This window comes from Cyclopterus lumpus, chromosome 1, assembly GCF_009769545.1.
Source record: "Cyclopterus lumpus isolate fCycLum1 chromosome 1, fCycLum1.pri, whole genome shotgun sequence".
Classification (NCBI taxonomy): domain Eukaryota; kingdom Metazoa; phylum Chordata; class Actinopteri; order Perciformes; family Cyclopteridae; genus Cyclopterus; species Cyclopterus lumpus.
In genome coordinates, this window is record NC_046966.1 from 16,395,720 (window position 1) to 16,418,208 (window position 22,489).

Genomic DNA, 22,489 nt, shown 5'->3' on the forward strand with positions numbered 1-22,489 from the left:
CAACATTAAGGATGTAAAAATTTTCGAGTAGAAACCCAAAATAGAATCATGAACCCTGGAAATGAGCATATGTCTCCTTTCATACATGTATATGTGCTTTTTGAAAGTTCTTAGCCACTTATTACAGTTCAACAAAAAACATTGTTGTATTATCTAATGTGGATATCAGTTTATGATGCACTGTACCAATATAATAATGAAAATGCCAAGCGCAGAGGGATCACAAGATTAAAATGGAAGGCTTAGGAGAATGAGACAAAAGTGTTTACTTTTTCATCTTGCATTTTCAAAACACTGGAGAGTTTGACATTAGTTCAGGGAAAAACTTTTCAAATGAAACAATCTGACAAGGGAACATCCTCCTTCACTGCTCAGTAAGTAACTTGTAGGGCATAACATTGTTATAAATGGGCATGAGCCAAAAAAGGATGGAAACTACCACCGTATGTCATTTTTTATTTCCTGTCAATATTACTACAACTCATAAGTGTTAAAAGAGCCCAGACCTTCCCAAATATACTTTGAACCAAGCAATATTAAAGAAAAATAAGGACATTCTACTTCTACAGAAAATGAAGACGTATATAGAACATCTCTTGACTGAATATGCTCTGACACTATCACTGCTGTTCAATATCCTCTATGGTCTCTGGCAGGCACCGGTTGCGTGTCTCTGAAAGTGTTCTTGCCACTATTCCCCCCAGTATAGCTGCAGAGCACATGAACACCTGGGGCAGGTCCTTCCACACCTCGTCCAGTAAGAGAATCAAAGGAGCCACAGCTACACCAAGTCGAGCCATGAAGGAGTTGTAACCCATCCCATTTTGCCTACAACAACACAGAGGACACTAACTTTAGGGCTCTAAATTATGCTTTTATTAAGTTTAGGTAGAAAAAAAAAAGCAATTCATGTCATATCAATGTCCTACAGTGTTGATATAGTTACCTTATTACAGTGGGGGTAAAGCTCAGAACTGTAGAGCACAATAGTTGCAAAGGATGCTGAAGAAAACCCTTTTCCAATGACTGCCACGACTGTCCTGACAGTAGACATACCTGAAACAGATATTAAGATATCAGTCACGTCTTTTTGTGGTTGCAAGTCCATAAATTCCATATATATTATTGTGTAAAATGACTATCGCTATTGATTAAAACAGTTACATTAAAAAATATAAACCTAAAATGTAGGCCCTGACGAGTCTCCTGACTTCAAGAATGCTTACCTTGAGGTATTAAAATGTTGATTCCAAGGACAGACGGCAGCCATCAGCAGAGTTCCCACCTCAGTGCTCCGCCTGCCTATCTTATCCAGTAAGTAGTAAACTAATGCTTTGGCATGGGAGCTCGATATAAAGCATAGGTAAACTGAGTGAGGTAGATATTGAGCCCAAAGCCTGTGATGTTGAAACTGATGCCATAAAATGCAGTTGCCACGCAAACCTAATGGAAGAGAGGAGTGGAAAACCAAAGTGCTAGTTTATGTTGGTACAATCAGAACAATTCCCTGGATAGTTTAAATGTAAAACGGACTCTTTTTGACCAAAACACAAGACGTTTACAACCTGAAATCATTGAGCACAATGGCATTGGGTATACAGACCACACTGTCCCAGTACGCAGTGCCAGTTTCCTCATGTTGGGTGTTCGTATCAGATCGAAGTACGAATAAGGCCGATCTCTCTTCTCAGTCACAACAATAGTCGATAGTGTCTGAAAGAATGCAAAGCAGCATGATTCTTTAAACCGTCTGGTCAAAATGTAGAGGATTAACATCTATAATAGTGTATTAGAAAACTCTTAACTAATTGTAAGATTACAGGCCCAAGACCATGTTGCTTTTGTTTGTTCTCTATAATTAACCGTCATCTGAAATACGCCCACCTCCATTTTAAGTGTGTCTATTAGCTCCGCCGTTCCGTTCATCTTGGCACATTTTTTCAAATACATCTGAGCTTGCTCCAGCTTTCCATTGGCAATGAGCCACCTCGCAGACTCTGGCATCCACCTATTGTTAAAAACTAACATGTATTGTATTGTTTCATTGTATGTTTACATTAAAAAAATTCAGCACAAAAGTAACATATAGAAAAAAGAGGAATAGTTTGTACACTGAACATTGCAGTTAATAATATAGGAACAATGTAATTGATCTCCTCTGTTATCCAATCCTATTGGGACCTGGATAAAAAAAATCTTGAGCAAGGCAGAAAATAGGGGTAAGGGATACCAGGTTATAAGATTATAATAATTTATATTGTGTAATATTTGGATTATTTACATTCACATGTAAACTGTTACATCCTAGTTGGCTGTTGGATGGTAACTGCACTTGAATTTGCACTCAACCTTGATCTTTGATTTTAAACCGGCGGTAAACGTTTGGAAGATGTGTCCTTGATAGTTGAAACACTGTCTGGGCAAATGTTGGGCACCCCAACACTCTATGTCTCCAGGACTCATGGTAGAGGACTTCTGTTTGACTAAAAGATCTGAGCTATTCAGTCCTACCTCCAGGTGATAATGGCCAAGATTAGAGGTGAGGTGACACTAACAATTAGCCACCGCCAATCAGTCACAAAATATGCAATAGCTGAAAAAACTGCGTTCCCAAATGTCCAGGATAAGCTGTCGATGACTCCCACCAGTTTCCTGTGCTCGATGTCCACCCACTCCACACCTGCAAAAAACAAACACCTAATCACATTGCAGGGATCAATATTCATGGAAACCTACTTTTGCTAGCCTATAGGCCTCTAAGGCGAAATAAACATGATATAGAAAACGTGTGAAAGAGTAATTTAAATATATTATTACTAAGGACTGTTGAGACGATGACGATGCCGGTAATGCAAAACCCAGTGAAAAACCTCAGCACTACAAACATCACGTAGGATGTAGAAAAAGCACTTGCAACAGCCATGAGCATTCCCGACACATACGATACCAGCAGCATGATCCTTCGGCCAAACCTACGGAAAGTCAGACAGGTTCCAAATTATAATTGTACCGATTGGTTGAATACACACTTGATATTCAAAGTAATAAGATGAATGTCAAGGAGCCAAACTGCGATACCTGTCACTCAGACTTCCAAAGGTTACGGCTCCAAACATCACTCCAACAAAGAAGATGGTAGCGGTTGCTTTGTTTTTCCCTCTTCTATCACATACCAGGTCCCACTTATACAAACAAATAAATAAAGAGACGTGATGATATGAGTGACTTAAAATGTGGTCATGATGGTGAACAAGTACATTTTTATTTTGTCTGATCTGAAGTGACAAAAAGTGAAGGTCACCTGAGAGGTCAGAGTAGACTTGAAGGTGGTGTTATCGTACACCCATCCATTCTGGCACGGCACTGTGCGTAGATCAGTCATGTTGGAGGCATTCTGCAGCAGATGATATTGAGGCTCTGCAAACATCTGACAGGAGTTCAGACTCCCATCCTCCTTGACTGGAATACTTACAGTAAGCCTTTCGGCCTGGGATAAATTCCTTAAAAAACCTCCGTCATCCAGAGAGCTGATGTCGCAGTGGTGAGAAGGAACAGCCGCTATAAAGTTGTTTAGCAGGAAGTGACAGGGCATTGTGAAGCGGCCAATGAAACTGATCGCAATGATCATGATCTGAAATCTTCCAAATCCATTAATGTCAGCTAGAATGTTCTCAAACTTCATTGTGGCCTCACTCTGTGTAAAATCCTTTGAGACTGAGAGAAGACAGAAATCCTCATATCGCCATCCATTCACACAGTCAAATTGACTTGGCAACCTTTGGCATTTCTCTAAAAGTGGTTAATATTTTACCTCACTGATCCATTATATGGAAACTTTTTTTTTCCTGCGGGAACTATGATCTATGGAGGGTTAAATAACTCCATTCCACTAAAAACTGATTGTTAGTAATGGTGTTGGTGATGAGGTACAAACTATATTTATTAGGATTTTTGGGTTTCTGACAACCTTTGGATGATTCAACATGCACCGGGTCACATTGACCCAGGAACATCATCATCATTGCTGTACCTAAGAAACAAACTTAACAGGAGGGTTAAGAAATATAACATCTTTATTCCATTGCAAAACAAAAAGTAGCCATGAATCAGTGGTACAGTAAGGCGCATTACCTTGTGTGCAAAGATTTTGTGTCTCAGGCAGAAAAGAAGCTTAAATTTTTTTTTTTAACCCAACCTCTTAATACAATTAAAGCCATTATGTTATGTTTTTACTATTGATGACTTTGGCCTCAGTCTCCCAGTGACCGTTTTTACCTATTTTCACTCTAAATCTAAAATGCACATTTCTTATTCATAATCCAAGGTATAGGTTTTTCTACAGTTGTTATCATCTATTGTTGCACTATATCAGTGTCAGCATTGATCATTTACCTTGAGGGACAAACATGTTGCAGAATATACACAGTCCAGTCAGAACAAGTGTTCCAGCCTGATATAACCTTTAGTCACTTACGTTCAAATTGAAAAAGATAAATGATTTTGCTGGAAGTTCAATCACGGTATAGCTGAACTGTGTGAGATAAATGTTCACACCAAATCCTGTGAGACTCAAGTTGATGTCGTAACACGAAAAAGCCAAATTCTAAAATGTTCACTTATACCCCAGAAAATATTTCAGACTGACAGACTGGCCGGTATCTGCAACAGAGCAAAAGTTAAACCGCTGCTCTACATCAGTGATCAAGGTATCTATGGTTAGCCATAGCAACTGTACTTTGTGGTACATTACAAAATAAGTTAATGTACAGTGCATTGTGAAATGAACCGAACTGCAATAATACACAATCTTGCCGTGAGTCAGTGAATCATCACACTGTTTCCATGCATGAACAGCTGTGTTCAAGTTGTCATCTGTTGTTCTCAGGTTGAGTGATCATATACTGTATGTACAGTGAACTGAACAGATTAAACAAGTTTTCAAGATTTCAAAGATGAACATCTCAGGAGTCGGTAGTTTGTACTGGCATTCATTAATTAATGCCCTTATGTGCAACTTATCTGTGTGCAATATGATGAATGTGAAATGTCTTCAATACACTGTGATTTTTTTCCTCTTGTTTCTTTTATATATTATATATATATATATATATATATATTATATATATATATATATAATATATAAATGCGATTCTTTTTTATCTATTGTTAACTTTTTATTACCGAACTGTTGTGTATTGGCAGCTATAGACTATAATTGATTGTAGTTTATTACTACTGCACTTTGGCATGACCTTTTCCTCTAGGACACTCATTCTGGCAAGGGGATAGACAATGGAAATCAGCCTCGCGGCTGTAATTGGGTGCATTGACATTTTAATTTAAATTCAATGTACATTGTCCCTCTCGAACAAATAAACTTGAATGAATGAATTCTAACAACAAGCCTCTCATACGTCTATCACCCACTTTTCTCACGCATGCTCATTTCTTTGCTCTCGTTGCTCTGGGCTGTCAATCAGGATCTCAGGTGCTCTGATCAGCTGGTCTCTTCCAATAGTAGTTTATGTCGCTGTCACATGTGCTGCTCAGAGCAGACGTCCCTCAATTACAAATCTCCCTGTAGAATCCAAGCGCCAAATACTCTGTCAAGACTTTATTATCACACACCATCTGTTTATAATAAACTATTGTGTTAATAATGATGTTTTCTTCTTACATCTTACTCGTCTCTCACGATTGAAATGATATAATACTGCCAACGGGCATTATTGCCTTATTAAGGCCATAAATGTGTGGTTGTGGATGAAAATCAGTTTGAATCCCTGCACATTATCAGGAGGAAAAATATCTCGACCTGATGAATTGCCATGAAATTTAATATTTGTTTAGGTTGTCGATTACCTTTTAGATCCAAACTTATATCCTTCGGTACCACTTAGTCTTAAAGCAGAGAACTTGTGTCAGGTTTTGGTTTAATTGGACTCTGATGGACAACAACAACAAACAACAGGATGATGTTTATTTGGTGGTTCAGCAGGAGGTTCTAAAATAAGTAATCTGAAAAAACCTTTGGCATTTCTCTAACCCAGAAAAATGTGGTTAATATTTTACGTCACTGAACCATTATATTGAATCTGTCTGAGTGTGAAGCAAAGTTTGCGATTGTGTTAAGACTAAAAGCAGGAACCTCAGTATGTGGTGAAATGAGTCGTCCCTTTATTACATTTCATTAACCCTCCTGTTATGTTGCGGGTCAAGTTTGAAAATCTCTGAAAAATATGTTGAAGTAATTTTTCTGTCTAAAACTTCTTCTGCTTACCTTATTTAGTGTAATCAACGTCATTTAAAATGTGAATAAAGCAGGGACAAAGAAAACCTGACAGTATCTCTTGGTCCTCCTAACTGGCACTTTAAAGCGACAACCCGAAGACCTGGAAGCATTGTTGCAGGGGTTTTAGTCTTGTTGAATGTGTCTATAACTTAGGGACTAACTGTTAATTAGCGACTAACTGTTGCATAAAAGACAGAATAAAAATAAAATGAAGAATGCTACAAAGCTGCTCAGCACAGGTTGTTAGAACCTGGCCTCAGATATTGTCCTGGTGTCCTTATTGACTCGTGATGCTTCTTTTTTCTTCTCCTGGCTTCTTCTATATTGTTTAACTTCCGTCTGTGCATAAAATCATTGATGCAGTACACCTTTGGATATGTTAAAACCTGAAGTGTTTATTGGGATTTTCACAATATTATTCAGATTTAATACATTGCATAACAGGCTGAGTATCACTGTCAATATCAATGAATGTGATTTTTATTCAACCTCCTTGTTCCTCGTGGATTGTCTCCTGCAATATAGATGGAACTTAATTCATACTCATTATATCATTAACTCATTTGAGTTCAAGAAAGGACATGGACAAGACTTGGTGACACCTGCAAATCATTCAAACCTGTCAATGGATTGTCAAAGATGTGTAAACTGTAAATGTACTAGAATTACCCATAACCCCCTTGTCTTCATGGGGGTGATTGTATTATTCTTTAGAAAGTTCAGTGAGGTGGTAAATCATTTACAGCAGCTTGAATATTGAAATGCATGTAATCTTCCTCTCCTTATTACCTTGTTTTCTCAATATCATCAATGCTGTCTGGCAGTTGGGCGTTTAATGTTTCAGGCAGGAGACAAGCCACTAAACCGGCTACGACTGCCACTGTACAATAAATGACTGCAGGGAGGAGATGCCATGTGTCCTCCAATAGCATGATCAGTGGAGAGATGGACATGGCCAGCCGTGCCAGAAACGAAGTGTAGCCTAAACCATTCTCTCTGAAAAATCAAAGCATCGAGGTTCAAATAAACATAACGTTGTAACATGTGGTCACAGCAGAAGGAGATCCTTGTCTGTGGTGAAAAAAAGGCTCAAAAAGGTTGTTGTTAACTAACCGTACAACTGTAGGAAAGAGTTCAGTTGTGTAGAGGAAGATGATGGTGAATGAGGCTTCTGACATGGATTTTCCAAGGACTCCCACAATAGTACGAAAGGCCCACCTATCTGAGGGAAGATGCTTAGATATTTTAATCAAGAACATTCTCCAATGGTGGCAATTTTTTTAAATTGAGATTGAACTAAAAACAACCTTTTGCAACAAATATGTTGATGAAGAGAAAGAGTCCAGTTAAAAGCAGGCTTGCCGCCTCACCAGGCCTTCTACCAAATTTCTTCAGGAAGAAATACACAATGATCTTCATTGGAATTTCCATGGATGCAAATATGACTTGAGTGAGGTATGGGTTTAGTCCAAACCCGGTGATATTCAGAGATATCCCATAATATGTAAATGCAACTCCAGACCTAGAAAATGGAACAAAGTATTGAAACTTTCTGTCCTGATGTGATCATTTTGACTTTGACTGTCGTAAATAAACATGGCTGATTTCAGTTTATTGCAAACAGACAGCAGTAGTTAGACTTGCAATTACTTTGCATTATAATATTTTGGTATTTAACATTTACTAGCATTTGATTAATGTCCTCAGACTGTTAACAAATAGTTCAACATTTTGGGAAACTCTCTGTGAGGGTTATATGCGATGATTGATACCATTCAACTACAGCGCTATAGCCTGGCTATAAATAGCAAAACTTGGCATAAATGCTGGAAACAAGCGGACACATCTAGCATGGCTCTGCCTCATGTTAAAAATCCACATACCAGCACGTCTAAAGCTTGCTAAAATGTTTTATCTGGTTTGTGTCATCCATTCACAACCAGAAATGTAAGAGTTGTGGTTTAAGGTGGTGGTGAAAGGGTGCTTGTAGACATATTTAGCCAGGATAGATGATTCTCCTTCTTCCAGTCTGTATGCTACTCTAAGCTAATTGCCTCCTGGCCCCAGCTCTGTACTTAATGCACAAACATGACATTTGTATCGATCTTCTCAACTGACCTTCAGAAAGACAGCAAACAAGCATATTTCCAAAAAGTATTACTATTAAAAGATTTAACCCATCTCATGAAATTGCCACTTACCAAACTATTCCTAAGCATATAGAAATGTTCCTAATTTTTGGGGTCTTGAAAAGATCCACAATGGTGTGCTTCTTATCTCCAGTTTCACCATGTGCATATTCCAGTAATTCCTATTAGAAAGCAAAATGTTAATTCACAACATTTCTGCACTTGACCGTAGTCTTCCATCACTGTGAGATTGTCAGCTAACCAACGTTAAACTGCACCTGTTGTGTGATGGTGTTCATATACTTAGTTCTGTTGTTCATCTCGGCACATTGCATTAAGTACTGATGAGCAGCGTCTTCCTTCCCATTTGCTAGGAGCCATCTCGCAGACTCTGGAAGCCACCTGAAGCAACAAGCGTGGTGAGTTCAGTGTCTTCTGATTGGATTCAGCTTTTTATGCTGCAAAATGTCCAATATGAAACATAAATACCTCCAAGTAAGGAGTGACAGTATCAATGGTGAGGTCGCTGCCACAATGAGCATCCTCCAATGATTTACATTGTATGAAATTCCAACCAGAAGCAGGCTTCCAAGTGACCAATCCAGACTTGTGATTATACCAGAAAAGGTCCTGCTTTCAATGCCAAACCATTCAACATCTGGAGGAATGTCAGCACAGATGAAAAGTCAGATCGAAATGTTTTCAAGTTTAATTTCTTACAACTAAAACCAAATGTGAGCAAAGACCAAACATATTCTATTTTCCTTATCGTGTTGTTTTTTGAAGCCTACTTACTTAGAGTAATAGAGATGATACTTATTCCTGCGAGTGACATTCCTGTAAAAAACCTCATGGTGACAAATATCATATACAATGGGGAGAATGCACTCAGGACTGCAAACGCCAAGGTCGACAAATACGACACCAACAGCAGCGGCCGCCGGCCATACCTGGTCATGGAAAGAAAATGTTAAAATTGTGTTTAAAACTATGAGATAGAGATAAGATGAATCTTATTCTCAACTCATGAGACAGGACATCATTTGCAGATGGTTCTCCACTTTGTCTTAAATTGCACTACTTTAGTTTCTCATTTATTTGTATAAAGTCAAGCATACATTACATTTTTGACATTTTCTTCTTCTTTGTCTTCTTATCATTATTGTCTTATACACACACACACAACTTATGCACGCTGAGATACCCCTGATTATATCACCAGGGTTTATTTTTCAGACTTTGGAAAGTTTATCCACAGCCACAATATACAGTGATGTTTTAGTCTTTTCTTTAACAATCTTACCTGTCACTGAAATACCCAAATAAGGGGGCTCCACACATAACACCAATTAAGAAAGCAGTGGCTGTCGCCTTGTTCATCCATTTTCTGCTGCACACAAGATCCCACTGCGAAGAAAGCATTGAAAGCATTCAATCTGGAGACCACCTTGCGATTGGATCACACCAGCTGCGATGCCAAATTGGGCCAGGGGTGTAGAATGGAGGGGCCAATGGCCCCTTCCTCACTTCCTACCCTGTTATTTCTGGTGCCCTTGCTCAAACCACATCCATCTTCAAACTCAAACCTTTATTCATACACATATTTTAAATGTTGTGACTTGTCTTGCACGGTTGGGATGTGATCTTGGACACAAAAATCGGTCCAAAGACGCACATGAACAATGTGAAAGTAATTTTGTGGTTGTCTATCGTGGAAGTTGAACTTGCACAATATATTTGTCCTCCTTTTTGAATTTTATTTTAAAAAATGAAACCCCAAAGGATGCTGCCAAACATTTAATTACAAGAAATATGGGGGCCATATTATTGATCAAAACATACACAACATGAAAGAATACTGTTTATTGAAGACACTTACCTCTGTTGCCAAAGTAGATTTATATGTGCTATTGTCGTACACCCATCCGTTCTGACACTGAACAGTAGCTGCATCCTCACTGCTGTTCAAGCCTGACAGATGTTGATACTGGGGCTTTGAAAACATCTCACAGGAGCTCAGAGTCCCATTATGCTCTGCTGGAACACCAACAGCCAGTTTCTGTTCCTGAGTTAAATTCCCAAAGATGCCTCCATCATCCAGAGCAGTGAGGTTGCAGTGGTGAGAGGGAACAGCTGCCATGAAGTTATTCAGCAGGAAGTGACATGGCAGACAAACACGAGAGAGGATCTGGATCAAGACTAGCTTGATTTGGAATTTTCCAAATCCGTCAATTTCTGAAAGTATGCGGTCAAATTTCATCGTGCTACTGTGCTTTCACTCGACAGGAAGCTAAATGTTCCGACAGTAAGGTGAGGGAAGGTGGCAGACACTTAACACGATACATTTACTCGCAACACGTAAATCATTATTTTTGCTCGGCTGTGTTGGAGCAAATCACTCAAGATGTAAAAAAAAAAATGTTTCTCTCTCTGGACATAACATTGAACGGCGGTGATGAAAATCATAATATGTGAGAAGGAAGAAAAGCCGAATGACTTCCAGTACACTAAAGTGGCAGAAGAAGAACTGAAAATAAGATCTTGGAACTAATCAGCTGACATTTGGCGAAGGTGCACGTACACATTTACAGCTATGGGACACCTATAGGAGCAATTTAGAGTCACCAATTAACCTTCTGCTTGTGTTTGTGTGGGAGGACGCCAGAGAACCCAGAGAAAACCCACGCTAACATACGGGGAACCTGTAGACAGACAGAGCTACACCACAGTGCAGCCCCTGAAAATAAAATGTCACGAAAAAAGACCGGATATGTTATTAATTATTTTACTGTTTATTTGATGATGCAAACTGGGGCAAGTATAAAGGAGAAGTGGGAAAGGTGATATGATTCACTCGGTGATAAGAAGTTGTTAAAGAGTTTAAGGTGATGGGTGTTTAGGTTTGAGTCAGTCTCTGTTGCTGAGATTATCCCCACTAGGCGGCTGGGTTGTCAGCAGATTATAGAAATAATATTGAATTTTATATTTATATTGCCCTCGATGGACTGGCGGCCTGTCCAGGGTGTCCCCTGCCTTCGCCCTATGTCAGCTGGGATAGGCTCCAGCACCCCCGCGACCCTAATGAGGATAAGCGGTATTGAAAATGGATGGATGGATGGATGGATGGATTTATATTTATATTCAATATTATAGAATTATTATTCATATACCAAATTTCCCCCTGGGGATGAATAAAGTAAAGTATCTATCTAGTCAAATTTATGTAATTATTATATGTAATCAAAATTGCAGAATTTAAAATCATAATATTGCTTTGTTCCAGGAACTTGGAAACAAAAACACAAGATTAGATTAGAATAGCCTAAAAAAAATGTTGCCGTTCAGAAATTAAACAAAGTATGCTTAGTGTCAAATGTAAACATACTTAATTTGCAGAATGGTTTATTTTAGAAAAAACATTATATTATTGGACTAAAACTGTACATCACTTTTATATTGCAGTTTACGGTGGGGCTAGTTCTAGTTACTTTATATCCTGGGTGAAGTAGCTTGTGAATTTACTCCCAGTGATCAATGAAGTGTTATTTTAACATAAGAATTTCTCATCATTTATTTGTTGACTATATTTTTGTATTATACTAAGTGTCTGCAAAGTAAGTAGTAACTAAATGAATCAAATAAATAGTGGATTTCTGGAAGAGAAGTAGAAAGTAGAAAATGTAAATACTCAATTTAAGATATTGTAGCAGCTGTACACCGGCTTTATTACTGATAACAGCAGCAACACAATCAGCAGTAAAACACTTTGTATATGCTGCTGCAGCTGTTCAGACAAAATACATTGTTACTAAAATTAATTAAATAAAATGTATTTATTGAAAAGAAATCCTGAAATTGAGCTTGGGTGCCTCTCATTTCTCTTGATCATATTTGAGATGTTGCTACATCTTTATTGGAGCCCACCTGTGAAGAATTCCCCTGATTGGAAAGGCCACCTGTATATAAAAGATCTCACAGTGGACAGTTCTTATCAGACCTACATGAAGCCATGAGGTCAAAGGAATGTCCTGCAGAGCTCAGACATGATGTGTTGAGGTACAGATCTGGGAAAGGCTTCACAAAAAGCATGTTGCTTTGAAGGTTCCTAAGATATAACTTGCATGGTAGAAATTTGGAACATCCAGGACTCTTCCTGGTGCTGGCGGGCCGGCCAAACTAAGCAATTTTGGGGAGAGGGTCACTCTTGCTGAGCCCTAGAGATCCTGTGTGAAACATGGGACAGCCATCAACACTCCACAACACGGAGTTACCAGCAAAAAACACCTTAAGGACTCTCAGCCTCTGAGAAACCAAGATTTAATTAATTTCTAGCTGCAATGTCAAAAAAAAGGAGAAAAAAAGGAAGTTTACTAAATACTTACTGAACGCTCTGTCATTTAAAAGAAAAATACAGCGGTTTTAATTGAGTCCAAAGTGGCACTTTGTATTGTAAGACTTCTGTACCTTAGAATTTGGGGTAAATCACTTTTCTTAAGTTAAGGTGAGCATTTCTTCCACTATGCCTAATCTCAAGCTGGATTTTTGCAACTTTGTCTAACGCCTAAATGAATGTGAGCAGAGCTGAACTGCTGCTCTCTAGTGGAGGTGATGAATCCATCCAGCTCAACTCCAAGTTCCCTCCTGATGTCCAAGCTCCTTACCCTCTCTATAAGGCTGAGTCCGGCCACCCTACGGAGGAAACTCATTTTGGCCGCTTGTATCCGCGACCTCGTTCTTTCGGTCACAAGAGGTGATGAATAACAGTTGAATCTCAAACTCAGTCAGACCCAAACACTATCTATATCTAATGGATCTCCGTATCGCTAACTTTAGACACAGTATATGGCATGAATACATCTAAATAAAAATCACCTCACGTGTTGAAATAACGTTTGAAAACGATACGACTGAAACCAATTCATTTATTTTCACACTCCATCCCCTTTTAATACAAAAAATCATTCCATTTGGTAAATAAAAATATTTTTTACACAAAAAAATGTCTGAAGGATTTGGAGAGTAGTATATGATGTGAATTTGTAGAAGAGCCTGGATGGTAAACATTTGATGCAACATTTGTACATCTTGTGAGCCTCTTTAGTTAGAGCTTAAGTAATTAGTAAAGACTCAGTTACTAAACATGTGTTAACATATCATATGAACCTTGCCGACTTATTGTCATATGTGGAGATAGTGTGATGCACACTGGTGTCCAGGAGGATAAGTGCATTTGCAATCACTGATCTACTCAAGCCTGATAAATATGTTCATGTGTGCAGATAACCTAAATAAAAGGACACATTAAGGCTAAACAAGTAATTTTGTCAGTTAAAATCACCTTTTAGGACTTAATGTTTCTTGATGCAGTCGAGTTGTATACTGTTGAACATTCGTAAGCATTTTGGTCAATTTCAGTGGAAAACCTCACTGAACTGTGTACCACTTTATGTATTTATCAGATAATTGTTAACCCACAGCTAGAATATTCTGGCACCTAACCATTACTTAAGCAACTAGACCCATGAAGTTTATCGGAGTTTATTCGAATCAGTCTGCGCCTTCTGTGCCAACTGTGGCCACAGCTGTAACATAGTAAGGTCCCTCTCTGAGATAAGTCTTCAGACGAATGTAATACTGGCTGCCCAGTATCTCTGCTGCTGTTGATGAACCAACAAGTGACCCCACCAGCTCAAACTTAGCATCTTTGGCATCCTTTGTCCGACCCAATGAACGATCCAAAACGAACTCCATGAAACTGGGAGTGCTGATCATTAACTTCTGACCCCACAGCTGAGTGGCAATGGCCTAGAAAACACACAGATACCCACTGATGAAAATCCAAATATTACTAGAGCAATGTTGATGGTACCATGCTTTTATATAAATCATACAAAAAATATCTACAGTTTGTTTATTATTTTCACAGGACATGAAAAGAAAATGAAAGTAGTTGGAAATAGCACTCACGGTGAATATCCGCAGAGCCCCACAGTGCAGCTCTGGGAATGGCTGAGTGCTGATGTTGCGGATCATGTCCATGGGCTGGTTAGACAAAAGATGGAACCAGGACTCGGTGAGGGCCAAGAGGTCGTCTGTCTGCTCCTCTGGCTACGGTACAACATTAAACATTCATAAAGTGATCAACTTTTTTAATGAAGATGGCTTTTTAAGACAATAAAAAAGTTATAGCAATGAATGTTCCTTATGTGTGCACAAACACACACCTGTAGTGTGAGAAGTTGTGATATCGCATCCAAGCTGCGCACTCGGAGCTCTGTGGCTCCAAAGCTGGCAAGCTTGCTCATTCTTGTCAACACAGCCTTGAACTTTTCTCCTGAGGACACACAGAGAAAAATGATGACTTTCATTTCAACAAAAGCTGGGAGAACTTTGGACAAATTACAAAGATAACAAGCTAACCTGATTTTTGAAGGACCTGCTTGCCCTCCACAGTAGATCCGAGTAGTCCTAAAGTGTCCAGAGCCACACCAATCATTGCAGGGGCCGGGTCGAGGGCCATCTCAAACACCTTGTTCTGGAAGGCTGGGTAGGTTTCACAAACCTGCTGTGGGCTGTCCATCAGGGCTAGGTTTCCAAAGAACTTCACCAAACCTAAAAGGAGTATTATTCAAAGTGTAGAACTGAATTGCCACCTAAACATATTATTCCTGTATTTTCTAAAAGAGACCCACCAGGAAGGTAGAGGGAGGAGAAGGGGTCAGTCTCTGCTCCCCTAATCATGTTGGAAAGCTTGTCCATTATACCCTGCTGGGCCAAATACTGCCGGCCATGCTGGCTGTGGGCTAAAGTGGTCACCATCTCAATGGCTGTGGCTCTGGAGAATCAGACAACAGATACACATTAACATAGTGATAGAAGAGTGGAGACACACTTGCATAACAATATAGCATCCCTTAATTTGCTTTAACTACATTTTAATTTCCTCAGAATGTCTAAGTTATTATTTATATAATTAATCTTCTTACCTGATCAATGGATCATCTCCTGTCAGTTCTCCAATCAGTTGAGAAATGAAGCTGCTGTTGGCACAGTAACCGAGGGAAATGGGAGATACAGACGAGATTTCCACCACCAGCTGCATACAGCAAGACAAGTATTTATTAGGGAATCAATACGAGAGCTGTTTTATGTGGATATTACTACGCATTGCAGACAAACTTTTATATAACGGAATCCAAGGGCTCACATTCTCGCACAATTTGTTGTCATCATTAGTCATCTTTTCCACAATTTAAAACGACAGCAACTGTGTATCTCACAAAAAAGTGCAACTTTTGCATCATCAGCCACAAAGAAACCCAAAGTGACACACGGTTGAACGTACCTCGTATATTCTGTATCTGACTATGTCACTCGTGGCCATCACATCCTTCATAACTTTCAGCAGGTCGCTGTGGAACAACATGTCTAACCCAGGCTTGGAGTGACTCAGTTTGGATAGGGACTTGATGGCCTAAGAAACAAAACCATGACTGCACCCACTGTAGATTCATTTCAATGTTATGCAGGATATTTCAGTGCGTAATCACCTGCTTCGCCACGGCCATGTTCTCCTCTCCGATGCAGTTGATCACCGCGCCAAGAATGTCATGGTTGTTGAGGATTTCAGTGGCAGCCTCTGGGTGCCCAACCATTCTACAAATCTGACAAAGAAAACATAAACATTTGGCACAGTCAATGGTTTAAACACAAATAAGTGCGTGTGCGTGTGTGTGGGGTGTGTGTTGTGTGTGTGTGTAAGCAGCCTACCTGTGTCACGGCCAGTATCTTAACCGTTTCATTGGGATGGGTCAGACCCCCCTGCAGCTCCACTCTATAGTTCTGGGCCAGGGACACAGGGCTCAGGGCCAATAGGATGCGTTCAAGGATTTCCACACACAGCTCGACCTGCTCCCTGTGAACACAGCTCATATTAGTAACGTTTTGCAGCCGTTTTTCCTCTCTGCGTCTCCACTGTTCCAAAAATATATTTTGGTAACTGTGCGTAAAAAGGGCAACAATTTATTTTGAGTGACAGATAAAGTCCGTAATATGATTTTCATTCCCATAATACAAGAGACGGAACATGAGTCTCTGCCCACATCTGCACTGTATTAGTAGCAGTGTAGCCAGTTAGCTTGCAAACAACTAGCACATGTAGAAATGCAACCTTTGCCAGCTCACGTTAACTCTACAACCTACGTTATCGGTAGTTATATCAACTTAGTGTTCAAGTAACTGTTAATGCCATTACTAATGAATACTGCCAGGAGAGTGACTCAGCAGTCAACACCCAGCAGTTTGCTAAACAGTGAACAGATGCACTGTGTCAAACCAACCTTTCATTTGAGAGCAACAAAGAGAATATCACATTGAAACGTTGTCCGCTCACTGAGTCTCTCAACGCGCTGAGAGGTATCGATAACAAAGCGGTTTTTAAACTCTGTAACTCGTCAATTGGATCTTCAATACCGGCGATTTCTGCCAGTAAACTCTCAATGGAAGCCGCCATGACTTTCAATGTTTAGGGAACTCGTTCTCTTCTTCGTAGTTTAAACGGTTGACATGCGACGTTATCGCGCATTACCGCCACCTGCTGGGCCGAGTGGGAGGCTGCACTTGTGAATTGCTTGACATATTTAGCACTTAAGAGCTATATAACTTAATTCCGAACTTGAGCATGACCTGGCTTCAGCCTTAACTTGAATAGGGTACACTACTGCAAAATACATTTCTTTCAATTAATAAACTAGAAAAGTGTACAGTATGTTTGAGCTGGCTCTTGTAAGTGCAGCATTTTACTCTAGATGTGTTTTTTTTCACATTCATCTGCAGAAAGGGACAACGTTTGTTTTTTTTCACCATAAATGACAATTTAACACACTTTCTTACACACTTAAAACATGGTTTGGGGTCCTTGATGTCCTTGCAGTATGATCAAACTGTTTCTTCTCTGTATCAGTAATGTTGTAAGGAAACTTGATGAAGCATGTGGCCTTGGGGTAAGGGTGCAGGGTTGCATGCTGCTAGAGTTTCATGAAAGTGGAAACCCTGTCGGTCAGCTATATTGTTGTTGAACCGACAACAGCAAGAGGTCTTCTGGTCACAGACGGCTAATAGCAAACACGAAACAACAAGGCTGTGAGGGCAGGTGTCATGCAGGTGCAGTATTACATATTTGCTGCTTGTAAATTATAATGCTATTGGCTACTTTTATGGTGATTAATACTTTGTCTTTATCTTTCTCATGCTCTAGTGCTCTCTGTGCAAGCTCCGAACCCACCAGTGGTGTTTCCTCCTCTTCAACGTCCTCCTCTTCCATGCCCTGTTGTTTGGGGCAGACTTTGTCGAGGAGTATCTCCTACAGCCCACGCCTGGGGTCTACACTGATGGCATTGTTGTTGATGTAAGGGAGAGAGCAAGGAAACTAGATCTGAGCAACGCCAGGGAGAACATTTCCCAGGACTACCCAATGACTAACCCTAATGCCTGCAGAAACTCTGACCTCTTCCTCCTCACTCTGGTCTTCAGCTCCACAGCTAATATCACCCAAAGAGATGCAGTCAGGAAGACATGGGCCAACCAAACACTCGTCCAAGGCTTCCCAGTGCGGATACTGTTCTTCCTCGGATCAACTGAGACTTTTGCTGCACAAAAGGCCCTCATGATAGAGTCTGACCGCCATGGGGACATGGTCCAGGGTCATGCTGTGGCTGACTCGTCCCTCCGTGGCCCAACAGAAAGGACAGTGTTGGCACTCCGCTGGGTGATCGCCTTCTGTCCCGTGGCACGCTTTGTTCTGCTGACCAAGGACTCTGTGTTTGTGAACCTTCCTGCCATCGGAGGGTACCTACTGGGTCTGCACAGGCATCCTGAGGACTTTTATTTAGGTAGGGTGATCCAGAGAGACTCCCCTGACCGGGACCCCACCAGTCTTGGCTACCTGCCCCCAGCGCTCTACCCTGATAAGTACCTGCCTGAATACTGTGATGGGACGGCCTACGTTCTATCTCAGGATGTGGTCCGAAAAGTATATGTGGCGTCCGCAGCAGTCCGTGCACCTGTGCCAGCTGATGTTTTTGTGGGCCTTTGTGCTCAGAAGGCTGGTGTAGCACCAACCCACAGCTCCAGGTTCTCAGGAGAGAAACATATCCGCTACAACGCCTGCTGTTACCGCCATCTGTTCAGCTCAGCAGTGATGGACAGCCATGAACTAGAAAGAGTGTGGTCAGACCTGGGGCAGAAGGGCGGAACATGCTCACTGTTACAGACCTACTCTGGCCTCTTGATCTGCAAGACTCTCACGTACCTTGATAAACTGTCCTTTTTCAACTCCAAGGGCTAAGCTGAATTGCACAGTTAATTGATTAGAGTGTGTGTGATTAGTTAATGTGTGTGCTTGTGAGGGAAAGAGACTAACAGAGAAGTGACAGGAAGTGGGGTTGAAAGAAAAAATGAATGAGTGCAAATTATTTTGTTGTCTTTGTGAAACTTGTGTGGCAATGCTTGCAGTATTGTTGATAGATACATCCGTATTAAATTATTTATACTGTGGCTAAGAGCCCTATAATAAGTAAAGGAAACATTCAACCTGGAACCCTAATATATCAGTAATAGAGCTGGACAAATATGACTTTTAATTGGACAGGAAGGACAGTTGAGGAAGCATACGTTTTTTTTCTTTCTTTCTCTCTTTGAGTGGATTTTGCATCAGATTCTTTTTTAAAGTAAATAAAATCCAGATGTTGTTTTATTCTAAGAGTATGACATTGCCATTGTCAAAGAGAGCCAATGCAGAGGTGATGGACATTACCAAAGAATGTGAAATGAAACTAAAGTAAGTTGAATATGCCTTGTCTACTGTCACACTAGGACACCTGGATGGAACGTAGCAGACTTTTTGTAATTAGTAATGCATGTGCTTTTATTTTTTATGGTGCCTCGTTGGCTGTTTATAATTATTTCTTACGTATTTCTTTTCTCCAATTCAGTATTTGCAATAATTCATTACATTCTAAATGTTTAATGACAAATCAGAATTCACTTTAAAATAACAAGTGACGCACAAGAGTCATGAAACAATTTGGTCATTTTTAGGTGAATTTTCCAACTTGGCAAATAAAATGATATAGTCTTCCAGTGCTCTTAGATCCCAATATCTTTCATCTCTGCATGGCTTTAATGTGAAGTAACCTCGAAACTATCTACCTCAAGCTGGTATATACCATGATCTGTCACCACAGCCAGCCAAAACTCAGCCAGCCATAAGAATCAAGAGAGGTAATTGCCATGTGACTGGTCTTGTATTTTGGCTCAGTTGAAAAGATGTTTACTATTATCAAGTTAGAATGGCAGTGTAACATTGCTGAATGCAGTTAGAGGCCTTCTGGATGCTTCATGTCAATAGATTGTGAAACTCAGTCACCCTGTGTTATCAGCTTGATGGATGTCAACTTTGACTGCCACAGAGAAATTTTATTATGTTTGAGTCTTATGACAGAAATGACCATCGCTCAATAATAGCAGACCTACTAGATAGCAAGCTGTGCGTTCAGTCTTAGCTGTGGTAAAATCATTCTAAACATTGTCTCTCATTACTTATTGCTTAACTACTTCACTTCTATTTTGAATGCTTGATTTCTAAAATTATCATCAGCATTTCCCACAATGTTCTGGCATTACATAGAACAAATATTAACGACACAATAAATTTTGGCAGCCCTAATTTAACATACATTTTTGTTTTTAACTAAACAAAAGAAACACTTCATGTTAGTTTACAATGTGCCCAGAGCAAGGGCAACAATGTACACTGTACAATGAGAGTACAATTGAATGTGCATAATGCTTTGATACACAAATACAAGCACTTGAAAAACAATGCAGCCACTCAGAAACACACTTTTATATTTATGAGGTCATTAAAAACAAATGCATGGACGCATTAACCATGAAGGAAATAAACAAACCATTGATATATCCTGATATAGTACTTTGCTGAAAGAAAAACAAAACAACTATTAAATAATTACATAAGTGGACTATCAATTTAAATCTGACCGGAAATAATGGCTGAATGTGACTATCAGTGTCTGCACTGCAGCTGTAGAGTAGTTTCTCCATTCCCATATTACTTCTGCAAATCACGTTTTCAAACTCAGATTTAGTTCCATGTACGGGCATCCTGTCAAAGAACAACAGCCTTACCTCATCTATTTTCTGTACTGCAGCTTTTTAATGTGCAGCCCTTTTTCATAACCTAATTGACTGCTTTGGGCAAATGCTCATTAATGCAACATGTAACTGTAGTGGTTGAAGAGCAACATGCAGTATGTCTGTGTTCATTTTACATATGGCAGTTTGTTAATTTATCTTTATTTCTTTCAGTAGTTAACCACCAAAAGTAGTAGTAACACCTGCACTGATAACAAGCTAAAGGCACATTTCAAATCGCTGTAAAAATTAAGAAATCTAAAAATAATCTTTTCTGAGACAAGTTCATGATGTGGACGTTCTGCAGCAGAACGATGCTAACTGACCTGTGACTGAAGAGGGTTGGGGGCAGGAATACCTTTTCTTCTCTCTCTTTAAATACGGTAGCATACATGAATGAGCGAGGTGGCAGGACCTGAACCTGAACATCTGTACTCCACAACAAGTGCTCAGATTCTCGATTCTACGGACATGCACTGAAACCAGCAGGATGTGAAGTCTACAATGCTGGACGTCGACTGATGAGGCTTTTGGTTTTTTGGACAAACGTTTGGTCTTTTACAGCTGCTTCAGGGATGATTACTGTGAGTAATGGAGGATGTTTCACAAATAATTCCATGATCCACCTTCCATCTTTTGATAGCGGCTTTCTTGTACCATAAGCCATATACTTCTCTTTCATTAAACCTACTGTTGATAATTTAAGTTAATGACATTATCTCATAGTCTGCCTGCTTTTGACTTTGATTGACACAAATGTGTAGTAATAGAGGACCAGCTTAAATTTATTGTCATATCGGTTCTGCTTTATTCTTTTCATTGCGATTCTATGGCTCTCTGCTGTACGGGAAACTATTTAACAGTAAGATACAGCTCTCTAATCACTGCTGCACCAATGTTATCATGGTTTCAATATAATTTAGTCAGTTTTTGTGTACTTACTGATTGCAACATCTATGTCGGTGAATACTGGTCTAACCTGTATATTCAGTTGATTGTTGTTCTGTTGTAAGACCCCTGATGCGAGTACTAAAAAGGTTTTTGTGGCTGCTTAACAGCTGCATGTTTCTCATTAGCGGTTGAAGTGAGGCAGTCTAATTGTGTGGAAACATCTAATCTGCTAAAGCTCAATCCTCGCAGGGGTCATCCCCCAGACCAAGAGTTCAGTCGTTAGTCAAGGATGCTGACTCCCCGTTTCCATGGCAATCAGTCAACATGCTGAGGTTACTGCCATACTAGGAAACAGAAACTCCTTTAGCACCAAAGTGAGGCTTGATGATGGTTGAGTGTTAAAACGAAGTGGAACCAAGTGTGAAGAGAAGCTTTGGCAGAAGACAAAGTGTCCAAGAGTCCGTGACTTTTAATAATCCTGGAGCTGCATGTGACGTACGGCCTCTTGATAACAGTATAGATGAAAGAAAAGTTTTGGCTAATGCAATTTACCCGAGTCTTAAACAACCATCAATCCAGTTACAAAGCCATGCCATATGCTGAAAAGGAAAAATGTGTGCATGAACTGTATGTGTGCAATGACGCATAGAACTGTGTTTTTAAAATGTATTTTCGACTGTTGCTTTTGGTCATGCATGATGTTTAGTCACTCCTGATGCAGTTGAGCAACAGCTACAATATCCTTTTTTCCTTTGTATATGTATAACATCTGTTTTTAGAGTGTACAAGCGCATGATAGGAGGGCCAGTAAATTACGCCAATATCTAATCTAGAAACAACTGTATTAAAGTATGCCTTCTCGTAAATTGGTTGTAAACTAAATCTGTTTAACATTGAAATTCAAATGTCTTAATTTGTGATTGTCAATGATTGGCTTCATGAAACAATTACACAATGTTGTACT

General features: G+C 39.7%; 3 protein-coding genes and 1 pseudogene across 3 annotated transcripts; 1 reads left to right on the plus strand and 3 right to left on the minus strand.

Annotated features, from left to right (window-relative positions):
* Window positions 1-62: 62 nt before the first annotated feature.
* On the minus strand, window positions 63-3,701 carry LOC117734391 (annotated as a pseudogene).
* A 3,025-nt stretch (window positions 3,702-6,726) lies between these two features.
* On the minus strand, window positions 6,727-10,707 carry LOC117734699 (solute carrier family 22 member 7-like). Its single transcript, XM_034538948.1, has 10 exons — window positions 10,301-10,707; window positions 9,725-9,828; window positions 9,217-9,371; window positions 8,911-9,079; window positions 8,700-8,823; window positions 8,494-8,603; window positions 7,600-7,814; window positions 7,406-7,514; window positions 7,082-7,288; window positions 6,727-6,806 (listed from the first exon to the last, which is right to left on the minus strand). The coding sequence occupies exons 1-10, from the start codon at window positions 10,679-10,681 to the stop codon at window positions 6,773-6,775; spliced, it is 1,608 nt and encodes a 535-aa protein (XP_034394839.1). The 5' UTR covers window positions 10,682-10,707; the 3' UTR covers window positions 6,727-6,772.
* A 2,622-nt stretch (window positions 10,708-13,329) lies between these two features.
* Window positions 13,330-16,966, minus strand: psmd5 (proteasome 26S subunit, non-ATPase 5). Its single transcript, XM_034534042.1, has 10 exons — window positions 16,761-16,966; window positions 16,192-16,336; window positions 15,972-16,085; window positions 15,767-15,895; window positions 15,408-15,517; window positions 15,114-15,256; window positions 14,842-15,033; window positions 14,646-14,755; window positions 14,389-14,529; window positions 13,330-14,226 (listed from the first exon to the last, which is right to left on the minus strand). Exons 1-10 carry the CDS (start codon window positions 16,931-16,933, stop codon window positions 13,969-13,971), a joined length of 1,515 nt encoding a protein of 504 aa, XP_034389933.1. The 5' UTR covers window positions 16,934-16,966; the 3' UTR covers window positions 13,330-13,968.
* Window positions 16,967-17,668: 702 nt separating this feature from the next.
* On the plus strand, window positions 17,669-18,766 carry LOC117730275 (putative UDP-GlcNAc:betaGal beta-1,3-N-acetylglucosaminyltransferase LOC100288842). The gene is given in 1 exon segment (XM_034531876.1): window positions 17,669-18,766. A coding segment is annotated over 1 exon segment (1,098 nt).
* The last annotated feature ends 3,723 nt before the right edge of the window (window positions 18,767-22,489 follow it).